Raw genomic sequence first — 19,788 nt, forward strand, 5'->3', positions numbered from 1 at the left:
ATTGCATTAGTTGGGCATTAATGTAAATTAATATCACGATTTTATGAGCCAAAGATGGTTATATATTTTGAAACAACTAAGTTTACCTAACATTGTTTTAGAATACCAACGAACACCACTTTCCTTCTCTAATAAAATATTATAAAATCTTTAATTTTTATGTCATTGAATATCAAGACACTAAAATAAAAATTAGACAATATTTAATCAAAAGTATAAATGTATTATAATGCACTACATCCTGAACCCAAAGATTTCTAAGTTTTTTATTTTATTTTTTTAATGCTAAGGGGATCATAGATCCTGATATAGTTCGGGACAAAACTAAATTTCTTGGGTTTTATGCTTTGTGGTTGGTAGTGTGAGAATCAGTAGTGACTGATTTCAGAGGAAAAAATAAGGAATTATGTTTAACCTGGGAGTGAAATCTCTGTTAGATTCTACACACATTGGTTGAATCATCAAAAACTTTAAATGTTCATTTTCCAAATTACGTTTCCCTAATCAACACACATCACAATTATGTTTACTTGATCACATACTGAAAGTAAAACATACACTGCAGAATGGTACTAAGATTTCACAGTTGTTTAGAGTTAAATTTTCTAATTTACTACATTTCTTCCAATTTTTTTTATTTGTATCTTTTATCCTTAAATATAAAATATTTTGAATATCACAGATTGACGACATTTTAGTAGAAATCAAAAGACAGAATCTTAGGTCCGACTATTTTTTTTCGACTAAAATAATTCATTGTAGTTTATAACAGAATTTTTACTTGGTGGGGCGTGGTAAGTTAACTGGCACGAAGAGAGAACCTGCCGGGGAGACTTCAGACCGCAACTCACCAGCGTCCCGGGCGTCCTCCCTGTCCTTGGCCTCCATCTCGTCGTCCTCCTCCTCCCCCTCCTCCAGGCGCCTCTTCTTGCGCTCCTGGCTGCGGCTGCGCTCCCGCCGCTTCTGGATCTCCCGCAGCGTGCGCTCCTTCTCCTTCTCCAGGTAGTGCCGCTCCCGCCGGGCCTCCAGCTCCCGCCGGTACACCTCCTTCTGCCGCACCATCTCCCGGTCTGCGACCACACCACGCCCCGCTACAGACCGGCCGGGGAAATGGGGGCCTCCTGGAACAAGCCGCGAGTCCACGGCGACGTCTGCCGCGTCTCCCGCTTGCAGACAGTCCCGGCCCGACGCCGTTCAAACACTGCGGCCCCTCCTCGGACAAGAACTACCAAGCACAGAGGGTGCACACCTTGTGCCCAGTCGTTTCTACGAACATGGCCGCGAGCAAGCACGCCAGTGACTTTATAGTTGTAAAAGCGTAAAATAGAGTTCAAAGCAGTCTCCTCGGGTGGTTTCGTACAGTAACATGAAAACTGCCTTTCTTGGTCTTGTTTATGGGGAGCTGGTCATTATTTTTTTATCAAATAAATTAAGCATCCTGAAATTGTTAAAACTTTTTTTGTGCAAAAATTGAATTGCCAATACATTCAGTGTAGGTATTTAAAACACCCTACTATGCAAATTGCACCAGATAGGCAAACCCCATGACGAACATAATCTATAAAATAGACACAAAAATGTTACGATATTTAAGTGACAATTTCTTTAGTTTAGTGTAGCCTACATGTAATCTAGTGTTGTGTCAATACCAATTCTGGAACTAGTCGATTCCATTGATTTCAATGATTTTGGAATTGAAGCTGGTGGATTCTTCTCCTATTGCACAATCTTGAAATTTGGAGTGACTTGTTATTTTAATAGATGCATCAAACTTGATTAGTCATTACTTTAAATAAGGATTTTTGTCTAACTAATCAAATGATGATCCAGAATTCAGCCAATACTGCCCTAACCTACTGACACACCACTAATTGTGTGGTACCTAAATAATCGGGCAATAGCACATTAATCTGGCAATGCTGTATTAAGCAGGTGATACCCCACTAATGTGGTGATTTTCAAATAATCAAGCTAGTTAAATTAATCAGGATTTGACATTTTTTTATTTTCTGATTTACCAGTTTTTTTACAGATTGATCAGGATACTGAACCAATTTATCAGAAGTCTATATAATGATTTAATAAGAATTAAATTCAGTGAATGGGAAAATACTAATTTTTTTTTATGATTACGGCCAAGTTTTGCAGTAGCAAGTGTTATTAAAACATTACATGACATCTTATTAAGTGATATTACCACAAAATTCCATGATTCAGTTTATGTTTTAACAAATATTCACTATTTTTTTTATTCAATGGTTAAATACAATCTTGGCACAGAATAAAAATACAGAAAATTTATGTACGTGAAATTATTGTGTTCTGTCTTTGTCAGCTGTTAATTAATTGCAAAAGTTGTAAGTAAACAATAAACAACATTATAGACTTCCAATACATTTGTAAATTAGAAAAAAAGGTTTTTGTATCTGAGTATACAAATCAGGAATAGTTTGATAAGTTATTATTGTAAAGAGTATAGAATCATGGATTCAGAATTGAAATCAAAGAATTGAATCCTAAATTTGAGAATAGAAATCAGTAACGTAATAGACATATTTTGGAATCAACCCAAAACTAATATAAACATTAAATACTGTGCAACACATTGAAAACAATAAAACTAGAGCATGAGAAGGGAAGTTATACCCTCTTTTATCGCATAATCGTCACACGCGCTTCATCGTCGTTCCCACATTTTAGGGCGTCAAATTTTGGATTTAAAAAAACTCTCGTGTAAACGTCGCATTATGTTTTTGGTCCCACTATTAGATTCCGAGCGCTTTATGTAGTTATCTTTTCCGTATAAAACATGTATTTTAAAGTATAAATCTATATTTATTCGGACAACACCACTTACTTATTTAATTAACGGAAATATGAAGACGTTTGTTGACGTCTGATGTGTAAATTTTCTTTTAAAGACTTTTTAAACATTATAACCTTTTTCTGTTCGTCTGCATCGCCACGGTGTTCCACTTATAAACATGTAGCCAGCGCTATTTGGCATCATTCATGTTTGGTTATGTTGCTTCCCGTATAGAGCGCGCACACATAGTCGAATATCCATATTGATAGCTCGCCAATTGCATGCAACGCGCGCGCTCTGTTGAGTGCTGAGACAACTACATTTGATGGCCCGCACACCGTGGTGTGTACTATTACAATAGTTATACATTAGTTCAGGCTCGCATTCGGATCACAGATTTTATTTTTCTATTTAAACATTATAAAGTTTGAACTTGTCAACTTTATATAACAAGATGGAGGAACTAATTTAATGTATCATATTTTATAATTCCACTTCTGAGCACATTTCTTTATTTCTCTATGAACCATAAGTCAGTAATTATGTATTTATATCTTTTAATGTAAAACTTCTTTGCTCAAGGAATGAGATATTTTGTTTAACCAATAAGGAGGGTATTTTCAAAGTTCATGTTTAATATTATATGACTAAGAGTTTGTAAAACAATCTGGTATTGGTCGAAAAGGTATAACAAAAACTATTGCTGGAAAATAAAAGTTTGTTTGGAATTTTAAGTGAGAAAACGAAAAGGAAGGATTGATATAGGAACCTTCGGATAAGCTAGACGTGACATTTTATTACTGCAGAAATTGGAATTATGACTGTTAGAATACGTTGAAGAATGGCAAGAAATAATAGTAGACATTGATAATATTGATAATTTGGAGATATTTATTGAATTGAAGAAGAATTATTATTTGTAAGAAGATTATAAGAAACATCGAGGCGTTCCCAGGATGAAGATTATGAAACCCGACTACGAAGATTGGAATTAATATTGAGGCGTTGCCAGGAAGAAGAATGAAATCTGAATAATTGACTGTACGAGATCATCCGGAAACAGCGAGAGGCGTTCCCAGGACGAAGGTTTGGAATCGATGACAGGTGTTCCCAGGACGAAGACGAAGAATTACTACGAGGCGTTCCCAGGACGAAGACATGAAACAGCGGAAGGGCGTTTCAAGGATGAAGACGTGGAATCTTCGTTGCTGAGTTCCCGTACATCGAAGACAGACATCGTAATGCATAGTTCGTTACTACTGAACTATACTAACAGGTCGGTCAGATATTTCAGGGTGGCCACCCATTTGACATTTTGAAATTCCTGGTTTTTTCCAGGTTTTCTCAACTCACTGAAATTGCATGGCAACAAACTTGAAAATTATAAATCACAACAAACAATGGCTGTAAAATATTTTTAACGCCGTAAAATTATTGAACTACATAGGAATTATTACAATTAGGTATATACACTTAGAAGATAACAGGAAATGGACAACTTACTTGTTACTTTCTTTTCATTGAAATCTCATCTTCAATTAATGCAGCTGCTTTTGCTGCATCTGCTAGCAGTTTAGCCTTCTTGGCTTCCAATTCCTTAATTTCTAAGGCTTTCCTTTTCTTTTCTTGGATAGCAACTGACTCTTCATGCTTTTGTTTTCGCTTGATTTCTGAGAGTTCCACATATTTCGCATGAGCATTCCGGCACGAATGGATAAGACTTTTATCAATTAGAACTTTTCCTATGCCCCCTAAAATTGATACAGAATCATACACCTGTCTTAATGCTATCAGGCTCTCTTCATGTTGATTTTCAACAAGGCGTTCTGCATTTACTGAAAAGCCCCTTTCCACCGATGCATTTCCATGGGACATAATCAGCATCATTTTAACCAACAATGTAAGATTTGGTGAAAGCTTATCAACATCAACCACTTGCATCCAAAATTTATCCAACCTTACTTCATTTCTTCTGTACGATTTTACAGATTCCAGCAGATATGGTAACTTGCATAGCTCCCTAAATTCACTTTTTATTTTGTCTGCTAACAAACCAGCCATCCACCTCTTCTCAACAAGTGCTTCTAAAAGTTTTTGCATCCTGTGTTGAGCTAATGTGGGACTAGCACAAATTACTGCTGGATCCAAGCAGGATACATTCTTTGATAACCTAAATGAGAGAGGCGACTTAGAAAGAATCTTTTGTACAAATGATTTGTAGAATTTGACACAATAATGTTTGAAATGAAGAATATCTACTTCTTTCACATGTAATTTAGAGTTCTTTAATGCATCTTTTGTGGAAAATCCCAAGTCAACATTCTTTGCAAATATAAGATTGTCACTGAGTGTTAGATCTATCTTCGTGATATCTTTGTTCTCAATTATATCTCCTTTCACAAACCTTTCCATTACAGATTTGACCATCAAATGAAGAGCACTATACAGAAAAGGAGCCATTGGAGCTTCATTCTGAAATTCCTTAAGGAAAGGCTCCACTTCTGCTGCCATGGCACTAAAAAAAGCTAATTTAGGCCCAAGAAGTTTGTCATTTAAAAATTCAGAAACAATTCTGTAGCTTTCACAATCTGGAACTTTCTTTTGTTTGGTAACATTGCTAGTGTACAAAAGTAAGTCAGGTAGCATAGCCTGAGCCCTGGATGCCACTTTAGCATTTTCCACCCATCTAACTGAACAGAACTTGTGGGGGAATCTGGATGAGTTTGTGTAACTTATAAAATCTCCTCTCCTAGAAGGTGAATTTTTGAACAAATTGTACAATGCCCTTAAAAACTGAACCAACTTCCAGCCTGTAGATGTAACACCTGTCTTAAAAGCATTATGCACAGTGTGCAGACCACATGTTCCTAATTGAAGAAAGTAAGGAGCATCAACATTCCCTTCATGTAAAACATATTCAAGGTCTTTAACTACTTTAAGATTTACATTTGGCCCATCCATAGAAATTTGTATGGTTTTCTCAAGAAGCTGAGGAGGGACTAATTCTTGAATAGCTCCCAGAAGGTCACTGGCACAGGCCTTATTAAGGAAAGCAGAAGTGAAGTATCTACTAGTTACCTCATTGTTATCATCGTCCCAAAATTTGACATGAATGTCCATTTGCTGACGTTGGGAGATTTTATTAAAGCTTTCATCAAATGCCAAAACAACATGAGGACAACTATTTAACTTATTTTTTAGTTTTTCAGTGAAATAAGGAGCTATTCCATGTACTACTGTGTAAGCTAACTTTGTTCTCTGTATCTGCAATTTACTAGCTATGGTACTGTCAGCAAACATGATGGGTAGCAAAGATGCCAAACCAGCAGCACTCCTAAATGACAAATGAAACATAACACTTGCTAAACACCATAAAATCTCTGCCTTGGACGTTTCTTCGTTAACAAGAAAAGTTTTTAATGCCGGAACTACACTGCTTGAGCAAGGCAAATCTAAAGATGGTGTAAGTGTTACAACCGAAGATGTAGGCTTTAAATCATTTTTTTTCTTAACGAACTTTCCACCCACTCAAATTCATCTTTGTACTTATCACTGTACGTGGTAACGGAACACTTCGGCATATTAATTACACACTGTTGCAGATCACATAACCTTACTGTACAGAAAATAGTTATATTTACATCATAAAACAAATAGTTGTTACATCAAACTCTTTCTGTTGTTCACGTAAATATGATATATTCATCATAAAACAAATATATGCAAAATCAAACTCAAATGCGGCGATTTATATTAAACGATTACTGTAAACATAAGACGGACTTGAGCCACGCACAAAAATACTTCAATTGATAAATCCTCAAATGCTGCGCGTATGGACTTCTAAACATAATATTCCAACATCTCACACACTTCACTTGCGTAGAAAATCGTATAACCTTGTCCGAGCACTAAAACTGTACAACAAAGATGGCGAAGCGCGCGTGCGAACGAGGAAGCAAACAAGTCATGTGACTTGACTGTTGACTGCTAGAATGCATGCTGGGAGAAATATCGATCGATTGCTGTGCGCGTGCGTACCTGCGCAAGCAGACTCGTCACATTTTTTTTAATAGACATCGAAAACTGGTTACTCGCCATCATAATGCGTTATTTTAACTTACATTTAATAAGATAATTATTATTTGAAGAGTTTATACAACAAATGTATTGGAAAGCTAAGGTTATTTACTGCTGATGCGTATACATTTCATGATGAAAAATCCCGCACATACACGTTCCCGACTCTCTACGAAAATTCCTGGCTTTTTCAAGGTATTCCCGGTGCTCACGAAAATTCACGGCTATTTCACGGATTTCCCGATTTCCCGGTTGAGTGGCCACCCTGTATTTGTAAAGGAATTTTACAAAACTTACCAGCTTTGCAAAAACTAACACCCCGGAATAGTAACATCACGAGAAATCCGTTTTCAATACTCTTTAAACCAATACCATACTGTTTAAGTCTAGTGACAACTTGAGTTAAAGTTAAAAAGTTTGTATGTCAACTAATCTAATGAACTTACGAATTATTCCACGAGATACCCAGCTCTACCTACTGAATAGTCAGGACAATAAATAAATTTGAATAAATTTTGTATAATAAACATTCGCTGAGTGAAGACTTGCAATAAAACAGGTTCAAAGAGTTTGATACTATTTTACTGGTATTAAACAAATTATGAATATCTGTTGATAATTATGGAATGTCACTGAAAACTGATAACGATTATTTCCCGATCACATTGCGAATATTGTGTAATTCATACTCAAGTCGAAATATCTAAATATTTTTTTAATGTTTATTCAGTTTTACAACTTCTTAAAAGTTGTTGGCGCCCACAAATTAATATAAAATGATTAGTTCTTTTGCTTTTATTCTATAAACACATTAGAACGAGTCTAATTACTTTCGAGTCATTCAAAGTCAAATCGATTTATAATAAGAAATAAACGTTTTGATAGAGAAGGCCCGTTTAACATGAAGAAAGGTTATTAATTTAAATTGTTTGGCGTGCACTTGTATTCACTCCACTTTTTAATTAAACGTACTTTCCATGAATGGGTTTTGTTTTTATGAAAAACTTTACCAAACAAAAAAAATGTTTTTTTGCATAAACATCGCACCCCTACATTTCAAACTTGATTTTAGTATAAAATATGCGACGATTATGCGATAAAACATGGTAATTAGAACAGCTGAGCTTCAATCGAAGAAATAGGTTTGGTGCAAGAGGTGTAGTCATAGCTTGCATTACAACAAAATAAATTAAAATCTTGTATAATGTTGCATAACCCCATGAAAACCAACACACTTATTGGAAATGGTTAGGCTGCTAGTTGTTTAAGTAAAATATTTCTTTTTGCATGACTAAACAGTAAATATCTGTTTTGAGTGACAAAAGTATTGATGTTTATGCATTGTATGAACAACTTTATAGAGCAGTGATTTGGTACTATGAATTTCCTATGATAAGAGAAGAATAATTCAATGAGTTTTACAGGTCTTTCCTTAAATCAAACACTCAACCTAACATTAATTGCAAAAAAAAAGTTACCTTCAACATTGAAAAACTAGATCTCCTGTATTTAGTACTCAATATACATATGACATTTGTAGGTTCATGTGTCAGACCACATCTGGCTACGCCGAACTGACATGTAACAAATGGCGCTCAATGTGGATTTATACACCCCCTGGAAACATTTATAACTGGTGAAAAATTATCTGATTCATTAGTGATTAGTGATGCTGTTCACACCAAAGTGACAAAGTGCAAAGTTTACACAAAGTGGGATCTATATGAGTGTAAAAGAATTTCCCAATACGTTAAAAAAATAAAAAAAATTACAAAATTTTGGAAAACCTTGAACAATTTCGGCAACATGGAACATCCTACCCAATGTTAGGGGCTATTCATTAATTACATAAGGACGATTTTGGCCATTTTTGACAAACCTGACCTCCCCCCTCCCCAAACCACCAACCATGTAAGGTCATGTAAAGGTTTTTTAAACCCCCACTCCTTATCTGGACTGTTATGTAATTAATGAACGGCTCCTTAACTACTAAAGTTGGGAGCATGGGTTGGACCGAATGGTGCAAATGTTAATATAAAATGCAGGACATGCCACAGCAATTGGAGCCAAACAAACAGAGCATGACACACAGTCAGTGGCGTAGCCAGGATTTGTGTATGGGGGGGTGTTAAGAAGCATGCCCCCCCCCCCCCCGTATTAAAGTGGGGGGTCCGTTGGGTCCTCCCCCGGGAAAATTTGGATTTTAAGGTGTAAAATAGTGCTATTTTAGCAGTTTTCGGTACTTAAATTTAAATATTGTAATGGTAAAAATTTTATTAATTTTATTATGAAATTTGTTTGAGTGATGAATAAGAAATTAATTAAAGATTTGGTGCTAAGGGGGGTGGTTGGAACCCCTAAACCCCCCCCCCCCTGGCTACGTCCCTGCACACAGTTCAGGAAATGGGAAAGAGAAGCGAGCGCAGGCAGCCGGACGAGTCCCTGACCTGCCTCCAGGAGCCTCTCGCGACGCATCTCGCGCTCCACGCGCTCCGCCTTCTCCCGCGGGGTCTCCCTCACGGCGGCTGCCATGGCCGCAGCCTCCTCCTCCTCCCCCCGGCGCTCACGCTCCCGCTCGCGACGCTCGTGCTTGCCGCCCGCGCGACGCTTGTCCAGCAGCCGCTCCCGCAGGTCCTCCAGCATGCGCTCCCCTCCGCTCTTCTCCTTGGCCTTGGCCCGCGGGGGGAAGTCGTGCTCCCGCGGGCCCTCGTGCCGCTGCCTGCGACACCCGGCACGCCACGCGCTTCCGTCACTCGACCGTGTCCGCCCTCCCTCGCTCCCTGAGCGCACTCACAGGCACTCCACTTTTAAACTGTGTTACTGTAATATTAAACAAAACTCGAAACTAACATGCTTATCGATGCACGTCACCAAAAAATACTGTAATATTTACACACTGCGATGCACGATGCTTTCTGTACTGGATTCAGCAGTAACTATTTAAGTTTAATACATTGGTTTGATGAATATTAAAAAAAAAAAAAATTCTGCGCCGGCTCAGCTACTTACGTTAACGAGCATGAGACCACTTACTTTCAGACCACTGAGTGAGTAACAAAACCTCCTTATTGATATAGTCTGGAACACCAAATTTATAACAATTTACACCTTTTATAAAATAATCGTCACAATTTCAAATGAACACACAATTTTTATTTTCTTCGGTTTATCCTCCTCTCCATTTCATGTAATATCAACCGTTTTCTTTTTTTCTTGACCAAAGATATATCATGTGCCATAGAGCAAAATTTGTTTTTACATATCACAGTACTAATTTTATACAATAAACATAATTACAATTTTGATGCTCATTAACCAAAACAATTAACATAAAATACTCTGTGTGAGTGTAACAGTACGTTTCATTATACGAAAAAATAATTTGTAATATGCATCTCAAGGAACAAAAAAAATAATAATTCTGCACGTATTTTGCGTGTTCGAAAAATTTTACCAACTTCAGTAATAAAAAAAAATGAGCACCGTTCATTCTGCTCTTCGATCGGAAATCCGATGATCTTGGCCCAAGAACGATACTCGGATGATTCCTCTAAACGTTGCGCCGCACAGCTGGGACTGTATCGTTGTCATTTGCGTGAACTTTAGTCCGTATATGTATTTCCGATCTGCGACAACAGGTAGGGTTTATTTCTATTGGTGGGCTGGAACAATACGTGTTCCTAAAATTGACTGTGATACGTCTAGCCAATGATTAATGCTGTTTACACGAGATAGCAGCGTGTACGGCCGCTGCATCAATTTTAATAACACTGAAAACACAGCAAAGCAGCCTTAAATATTAATATATTTTTACTTTTGACTAAAAAAAGCCTCTATTTGATATGGAAAGTAATTATAACAAAATAAAAAGCCTTATTAAATCACTATGCAAACTAATAGGCTTTTAAAACAATTAAAATAGGGTAATTCACATAAGAAGTGGTTGTACTTTAGAATAATTAGCAGTTTTGACACCTGTTTTATGAATAATCTGAAATTTTGTAAATAAGGATATAATATTTGTGTCTGATTAAATTAAACTGCATAAAGTCTGTAAAAATTACGGACATGTCTGTGCACACGGGGTTGATCCGAGATCATTGTCCATGAACCACTCCGAGTGACAGTTTATTTGGAAGTTCCTAATGATATTCGTTGAGCTTTCAAAACACAATGGTGCAACAGAAAATGTGGTCAAACCATGATATAAACAGTTTTTGACAGTAGATCACGCTTGAACTCGAATGGTGCAAATGGCCATAAGAAATTAAAAATCCATACAATGAAACCATACATTTTGGTACAGAGTCTACAGAGTCATGCTACGTAAATTACATTAATTTAAGTTAGTATTATAAAGGGTAACATTTTATGTGTTGGATTTGTAAATAGTGCTTACCCTAGATTTATGTTAACTAATTCAAGTGTTGGACGCTTCAAAATTCAAATATGGCGCCATTTCGCTGCCATTAACTCAAGCGATCCTGGTGGCCATCAGGAAAGACTCAGTGGTTCGTCTGGTACCGGCGTCATCGGACGTCCGGCTATCGTTTTTGACTTTCATGTTATCTGGTAACAGTTTCAGTACGAAACATTTGGTCCTCCGGGCCGGATCAATCCGCTAACCGCGATTACTGAGCTATCGGGCTCAGTTCTAGTTACGTGGAGAGATTCGGAGTGTTTGTTTGCGTCGTTCATTGTACCGAGTCTCCTTTGTCCGTCGTTGCCCCGCCATAAAAACGTGAACGGGTTATCATCTTAATGTGCTATTAGCTTCCAGTGGAAGGGAAGATAACAACTGAGTGCGTAAGGGAAGATAAGAACTGAGTGCGTAAGGGAAGATAAAAATTGCCTTTATCACACTGACGGTGTTGGTGCTGACGAAGCCTTTTGTGTCGTGCCGCACTATTATTTCTTATCTTTCCACGGTAACCAGATACTGATAATGACCGGTCTGCTATAAGATTGCGTGTTTTCTAAGACTGGCGGTGAAAATGACTTTGAATTATTAAGTAGACCGTTAACATAGATTTTGCCAAGTCTTTGTTCGGCATTACTACACATATCGATACAAAATCGATTCGCAGGACATTGAAAATCGATTATTTAAACACTACTCGGTTTAGAATCGATTTTAGTTATAAAATCGATTTTATAAACACCACTCGGTTCAGAATCGATTTTTTGCTGAAAAATCGTTTACATTTAAATTTTTAGTTGGTGCTTCCATTTTTGACTGAGTGTACTTAAGTAGAATAAACACAACCATGACTGACAGTGTTTCAGCTCTGGAGCGACGTCTGGAGCGTGCCGAAAACCGATTACAGCGTGCCGCGGATCTGGCCAAAAGGGTTACTACAGACACTTCCAAGCAGTCATTATTCTTTGCAACCTGTCGGGACTTATCTCAGCTTCGTAATGGGTTTGAAGATGACCATTTGACTTATGAATTGGCATGCAAGGAGCAAGTTGATTTTGATGACACAAGGCATACAAGTAGGCTAAATCACTTCGACGATCTTTATTATGAAGTTAATGCAATCTGGGACACATTAGTGCAGGATTCTAAGAACCGGAACAAGGAAACACGTAATCAATGTGCAGCTGGGTCGTCACCCCGTCTGCCAGCTATTGATTTATCCCACTTTCAGGGTAATCCAACAGAATGGCTCAGCTTCTCAAATCTGTTTGAGGCTCTAGTTGTAGACAACAGAAGTCTCACCAATGTAGAGAGACTATCTTACCTAAAGTCATCTTTGTCTGGTGACGCGTTGGCAGTAATTCAGGCATTACCCTTGACTGATTCGAACTATAGTATTGCTTGGGAACTACTGTCTAAGAGGTACAGTAACAAGCGCTTGATTGTTTCATTGCACATTGAAGCAATTATGCAAATACCATCTGTGTCATTAGAGGCCCCAGCATCAGTGAATAAGATGATGTCTCTTCTGGCAGAGCACATTGCGGCATTACGAGTGCTGGATGTCAATGTTGAAAAATGGGACCCGCTGTTGCTGCATATCATTGAAGCTAAGCTGGATAAGGTTTTGCGTAACCAGTGGGAGCTGTTTATTAATGACAAGGGAGCAGAGTTACCCAAGCTTACCGAGTTTTTGTTATTTTTAGAGGGTTATCGCCGTGCAGCTGAGTCACAGCTAGTGACGTCTGGGAAAACCTTTAAGAGCAAGTCGTCTATTTATTCTAAGCCAGCTTCTAGATATGTGCAACATCAGTCATTCGCAGGAAACACTGTTTCCAAGTCAGTGAAGTGTGTCATATGCAGTGGACCTCACGAAATCTACCAGTGCCCCAAGTTCCTTGAGTCATCTCCAAAGGAAAGGTATCAGATGGTGAGGTCAGGAAACCTCTGTTTGAACTGCTTGCGAACGTCTCATCATGCAAGTGCATGCCTTTCGTCTTCTCATTGTCGGTCTTGTGACTCTCGACATCACACACTACTTCATTTTAGTGACATGCGACCACAGTCACCAGACCATGATGGTGTGAATGCGTTGTGTGCTTCATCTCCTGGACAATATTTGGCTGCATCCGAACTGCATAATCAAGATAGTCCATCTACGATTTTGCTGTCCACTGCACTCATAGAAATTCCAGTCAGCTCTGGCAGGACTCACACAGTTCGAGCACTCTTGGACTCTGCCAGCCAATCCAGCTTCATGACAGAAGGTTGTGTGAAGAGGCTAGGCTTAATACGTCGAAAGGCAGCTCTGCCAGTCTACGGTGTTTCCCAGGTACCAGTGCATGTCGCTAGGGGAGTAGTTGACTGTTTAGTGAAACCAGTTGGTCAGGAGGGTCCGCGATTGTCACTCACTGCCTTCATTTTGCCTAAGATCACTGGCTCACTGCCTACAACACAACTGAACCCTCATTCATGGGATCATCTTTCCCATTTGCAACTAGCTGACCCTCACTATGCACAGCCTGGGCCTATTGATGTGCTAATTGGGGCAGATCTGTTTCCCTATGTGCTGAGCGGACGCACACTAAGTCTCAGTACCCAGGTCCCTGTAGCGATTGACACTGTCTTTGGATGGGTAGTGATGGGGAGAGTACCCACATCTGCAGTATCGCTCAGTTGTGTATCACTTCATTCTATTACACCAACACTTGACGACACAGTTCGGCAGTTTTGGGAGGTGGAAGAGGTTATTGTACCCCCAAAGCCTTCCTCTGAGGACATTCGATGTGAACAGATCTTTCTCGAGACTTGCAGAAGAGATGAGAATGGTAGATATAGTGTGGCCTTACCTTTCAAGGAGCCTTCACCTCATTTTGAGGAATCACGTGTTCAAGCACTAAAACGTTTTCACTACCTTGAACGCAAGATGAACAAAAACCCTCATTTTAAGGCATCCTATGTAGAATTTATGTCAGATTACATTGACCAGGGTCATATGTCAATGGTTCAAGAACCCCAGTTGACTACACCGTCGTTTTATATTCCGCATCACGGAGTTTTGAAACCAGACAGTAGTACAACAAAGTTACGTGTGGTCGTTGATGCATCGGCCAAGGACAGCAAAGGAACTTCTCTGAATGATCAATTACTTACGGGACCCAAACTGCAGAGAGACATAGCTGACATTCTTCTCTCATTTCGAGATCATGCAGTTGCATTTACTGCTGACATACGACAGATGTACCGTCAGATTCTAGTTCAAGAGGAATTCCGCGACTGTCAACGAATTCTGTGGCGACCATCTGATGATGATCCAGTTTGTGAGTACAGGCTCAACACTGTTACCTATGGCGTGTCATCTGCACCCTACCTTGCTATCCGCACACTCCATCAACTGGCTGCAGATGAGAAAGATAGATTCCCTCGGGCATCATCAGTCCTCCTAAAAGACACGTATGTTGATGATGTTGTAACTGGAGCACCCAATGCACGTGAGGCTATCTCATTGCAAAGAGAGTTAATTGACCTCCTCAAGGCTGGTGGTTTTCAGTTGCGAAAATTTGCCAGTAATGATTTATCTCTGCTCTCTTGGCTTTCCGAAGACTTGGTGCAGGGCAGCAAGGCTCTCCCCTTGGACAACACTTGTGGACTTCCCACCGTCAAAATATTGGGTCTGCAGTGGCAATCTGAAGTGGATGCATTCGCTTACAATGTTCAACCTACTTCCTCGACAGCTACGAAGCGGAGCATACTGTCCGACTTGGCGCGAATATTTGACCCTCTAGGTTGGCTGTCACCTGTGGTCCTGCTTGCAAAATGCCTCATTCAGCACTTGTGGATTCGATGCATAGATTGGGATGACCCTCCTCCTGCCGACATCCTTGCAACGTGGCAGCGGTTCCAGCGAGAGCTTCCTAGTCTGGCTAGCATCACTATTTCAAGATTTGTCCCAGTGACCCAAAGAGAACTCTTACTAGAGATCCATGGATTCTCTGATAGTTCGGAGCAAGGTTATGCGGCAGTTGTTTATCTCAGAGCCACTTCACCTGATGGCTCAGTATCTGTATACCTTCTGGTTGGAAGGTCAAAGGTAGCCCCAATTAAAAGAGTGTCATTGCCTCGCCTGGAACTCTGTGGTGCTTTGCTGCTTGCTCGCACAATGCATAGAATCTTGCAAAATTATGGACCTCATGTGAACCTAGACCAAATATTTGCCTGGACAGACTCTACAGTTGTCCTCCACTGGATCCGTGGATCACCTCATAAATGGAAAACTTTTGTTGCAAATCGTGTCGGCCAAATCCATGACCTTGTCCCAGCAAAGCACTGGAATCATGTGTTGTCAGACAGCAACCCGGCTGATTGTGCCTCTAGGGGCTTGTTTCCAAGTGAGATAGCTGACCACTCGCTGTGGTGGACCGGTCCATCATGGCTGTATAAGCCACCAGAGGAATGGCCACAACTCACCGGCTTGATGGACAGCATGGACGAAACAGTGATGGAACAACGGATCTTTACCTTGCATAGTGTCAACCCTCTGGCAGACACTACGCTGCTGGAAAGGTTCTCATCTTTAAGCAAGGTCAAACGCATTACGGCCTATTGTCTCCGCTTTGTGCAACGTTTGCGCTTCAAGAAACTTCCCCCCCGTAGTCCACCAGATGCTAATGAGCTTAAAGATGCCATGATGGTATGGGTTCGTTTAGCCCAGGCTTCAGCATTCGCATCTGATATCAAAGCTCTGCAAGCTAACCAACCATATCGGGGTCCACTCTTCAAGCTGTCTCCCTTCTTGGATCCTGCTGGCATTCTCAGGGTGGGCGGACGTTTGGAACTATCAGACTTGGCTTACAACCAACGACATCCAATTCTACTGCCCAAACACCACAGATTGACAGACCTTGTAATTGACCACCTTCACATCCATCTGATGCACTGTGGTCCCACCATACTACAGTCTGCTGTGCAACGTGACTTCTGGATTGTAGGTGCTCGGGGCCTCATTCGTCAACGGCTGAAGAAGTGTACTTTATGCTTTCGAGTTCGCCCTGTGCCTCGAAACCCACCCATGGGTAATCTTCCAGTCGATCGTGTCACACAAGCCAAGCCATTTCTCAAGACAGGAGTCGACTATGCTGGACCCTTTAAAATCACCATGTCCCGACTGCGGAAGGCCCGCATCCAGGATGCCTACTTGTGCCTGTTTGTATGCTTTGCCACCAAGGCAATCCACTTGGAGCTGGCCTCTGATCTGACGACAGATGCTTTCATAGCTGCCTTTCGCCGTTTCTTGTCTCGTCGGGGGCGATGCTCTGACCTTCACAGCGATTGCGGGACTAACTTTGTCGGTGCCAGTCGCTTGTTGACTGGACTAAGAGCCTTCATGTCAAGCAAGGATACACATGACTCCTTTGCTCAGTCGCTGGTTGAACACCAAGTTACCTGGCATTTCAATCCCCCATCAGCACCACATTTTGGAGGCCTGTGGGAGGCAGGTGTAAAGTCTGTGAAGTCTCTCCTCATAAAGAGTGTAGGTGCTCAGGTACTCACTTATGAAGAATTATACACTCTCATGACACAAGTGGAGGCCATTCTCAACTCACGGCCTCTGTGTGCTCTCTCAAATAATCCAAACGACATGGCTGCTCTGACACCCAGTCATTTTCTAGTCTTGGGGCCTCCTGCACTAGTGCCCGAACCAGATTTGTCCCACCTCAAGCTAAATCGTTTGTCTCGATGGCAACTCATCCAGCAAGCGCATCAGTCATTCTGGAAGCGCTGGCACCAGGATTATCTACAACAGCTGCAGCAACGACCCAAGAGCCTAACTGACCAAGACATCCTCAGTGTTGGCACCTTGGTTCTCATCAAAGATCCGAATCTACCACCATTGTGCTGGAAGTTAGGCCGTATTGTGAAGACTTTTCCTGGCTCAGATGGTGTCGTGAGAGTGGCTGAGGTGAAGACCCAACAAGGCACCTTTCTACGGCCTGTGGTGAAGCTGTGCCCGTTGCCCGCCCAATAAATGTTTAAAATATGCATTTTGGTGGGCGGTATGTTGGATTTGTAAATAGTGCTTACCCTAGATTTATGTTAACTAATTCAAGTGTTGGACGCTTCAAAATTCAAATATGGCGCCATTTCGCTGCCATAAACTCAAGCGATCCTGGTGGCCATCAGGAAAGACTCAGTGGTTCGTCTGGTACCGGCGTCATCGGACGTCCGGCTATCGTTTTTGACTTTCATGTTATCTGGTAACAGTTTCAGTACGAAACATTATGTAATTTGAAATTAATCTTCTTTAAAAAAAATGCTTATTTCATGAGTTTGGTTGCATTTTGATGCTATATGGTGTATTGCCATGTTTCTGGTGTTATTTTGGTTTTATTGAAATTTCCCATAAAATACTGTCCGCAGCTCTTGTTTAACAAATTATTTGCCAACAGTTTTTGAGGCACCTAAACGTTGGCGGGAATGGTATTTTTTTTTTTTTAATTTTGGTGTCTCACAGAAAAATTTACCAAAAATATTTAGTTATTTCCCTGACTTTTCCAGGTATTTCCTGACCATTTTAATTTCCCTGTTTTCTATACGCTATAGCACCACTGCAATTGTAGTACATTTCCAATCTGAAATCCTTTCGGAAAAAATCCCTATCAAAAACTACAAACATCTTTCTGTAGAACCAAATGCAGGAATACAAAAACGAGTCTCACCGATGATGTCTCTTCTCTCTGAACCGTTCTTCCCTGTGTTCTCTGTGAGACCTGTGGTGGCTTTTCCTGTGAGAGATGGACGTGGCCTCAGACTTGATGCTGGGGTGGACCTGCAACACAACATTACAGCTTCCATAATTACAGTAGCGCGGAGGGAAAAAATTTCATAAATTGTGTTTACTGGAATATAACAAATCATCGATTTTAATATGTAGGCCTCTTCCAAGCCTTAGTTTCTCCAAACAAGTTTACATACGAGTTTAATATCATCTTCAATTAAAGTAACAGACTACTTTGCTGAATGTGAATGTTAATACTGCTGCATTACTATTCTACGTAATTAACTAAACTGCCTGGAAGGGTTCTGCACAGGTTGTACCGGTTGATCCTTTCCATTTATTTGGTTGATTCAACCTTAAATGAAGGGATGTTCTTTGATGCATAAATTATTATTAATTTCTCTTTTAGATAAACACACACAAACACACATGTACACAAACATACAGAGATAGTATATAATTTGAATCCATAATGATATAAATATTGAATATGATTGTGGAAAGAGCATAATAGACTAGAAACATTATGCCTAAGTTTTAAGACTGTCCAGTCTTGTTTTTGTTTCTGTAGTTTTCTATTCGCTGTAAATTGATAGAAGTTAGACCAACTACCAAAAATAGCTTGTCCTTTCTGTAAATTCACTGCTAACCTCTGTATATTATCTAACGTCGAGCCGTCTTAGGTACGACACAAGTGACGGGGAGAGTTACGATGATGGGATCCACGTTTGCATTTTCACGCAGCAGTCGTAACTCGCCCGTCGTACCGGATACGTGTCGTCGCCATGACGGTGGCGAGCAAGAGAACCACACTTGACCTGCAGGCGTTCCTACGAACACTCGCACTGGAAGCCAGCCAAACAGGACGTACATGTTCGCGGAGAGAATCCTTGTGGTGCTTGTCACGCTCCCTCTTGGCGGCTCCGCGGGAACCAGTCTTGTGGTGGTGCGCCACGGCTGCCTGCGGGGGTTTGATGTCTAGAGAGTCCGCCGTGTCCTCGGCATCTTCGTCCTCGGAAACACTGCTGCGACACACCCACACCTAGGTCAAACTCAGCCATGATTCTCTGTTTGACACCATTTTCTCACTAGCCTTGAGATGCCCAGCAGTCATCGGTGGCCATGATCAGAAAGGCATCACACTTGAGTGATCTGTGAAAAATTGTGACAGGGATCGTGTCCACAAAATTGTGATGATTGCGAGTTTGACGATGGTTTTGGGGTCTATGGACTATGAAACAAAAAAACTATATTGAAATTTTCTGAAAGTCGCACCATGATAACGACTACAATAGGTAATATTTATTTGAAATCTACCTACCTAAAACCTTTGAATATATATACTGTATAGAAGTCGCGAGTGGATAGGATTTTCTCTACGTTTTTCAGAAGCGTTTGATGAGCAGCTTGGGAACTTCACCGCTGCAGTGCGCTGCCGTAACGCCCTGTATCGTCTTAGTTGTTATTTACACGTTAGAGTGCAGCGCTGTCGCCTGCTGTCATTCCCCGCACCCCTCATCCATCATTCACTGCAGCTCAACGTCGTTCAACAGGAGGGGGAAGGGGTGTTTGAAGAGTTCGAAACTTGTCCGCTAGGGACCACCACAAGTCGATGCCCTAGAGATGGTGGCGATTGCAGCGGTGAATGAACCAACTACCTCAAACCATATTAGAAATTTTAACCTGGGCTGGCGACTTCTATACAGT

General features: G+C 40.5%; 1 protein-coding gene across 3 annotated transcripts in view; it reads right to left on the bottom strand.

Annotated features, from left to right (window-relative positions):
• LOC134536787 (cyclin-dependent kinase 11B-like) overlaps positions 1-19,788 on the bottom strand; it is a 42,744-nt gene that overhangs the window by 17,006 nt on the left and 5,950 nt on the right. Inside the window, exons 2-5 of one of the 3 annotated variants that reach the window (XM_063376706.1) lie at positions 18,953-19,103; positions 18,023-18,132; positions 9,334-9,605; positions 852-1,121 (exon numbers count right to left, since the gene is read on the bottom strand). In XM_063376706.1, the coding sequence (XP_063232776.1) occupies positions 852-1,121; positions 9,334-9,605; positions 18,023-18,132; positions 18,953-19,103 (803 nt within the window). Of the gene's footprint in view, positions 1-851; positions 1,122-9,333; positions 9,606-18,022; positions 18,133-18,952; positions 19,107-19,788 lie in introns of all 3 variants that reach the window. The other 2 variants (XM_063376707.1, XM_063376704.1) reach the window with 2 other exon arrangements.

The sequence above is a fragment of the Bacillus rossius genome, chromosome 11, assembly GCF_032445375.1.
Source record: "Bacillus rossius redtenbacheri isolate Brsri chromosome 11, Brsri_v3, whole genome shotgun sequence".
Classification (NCBI taxonomy): Eukaryota; Metazoa; Arthropoda; class Insecta; order Phasmatodea; family Bacillidae; genus Bacillus; species Bacillus rossius.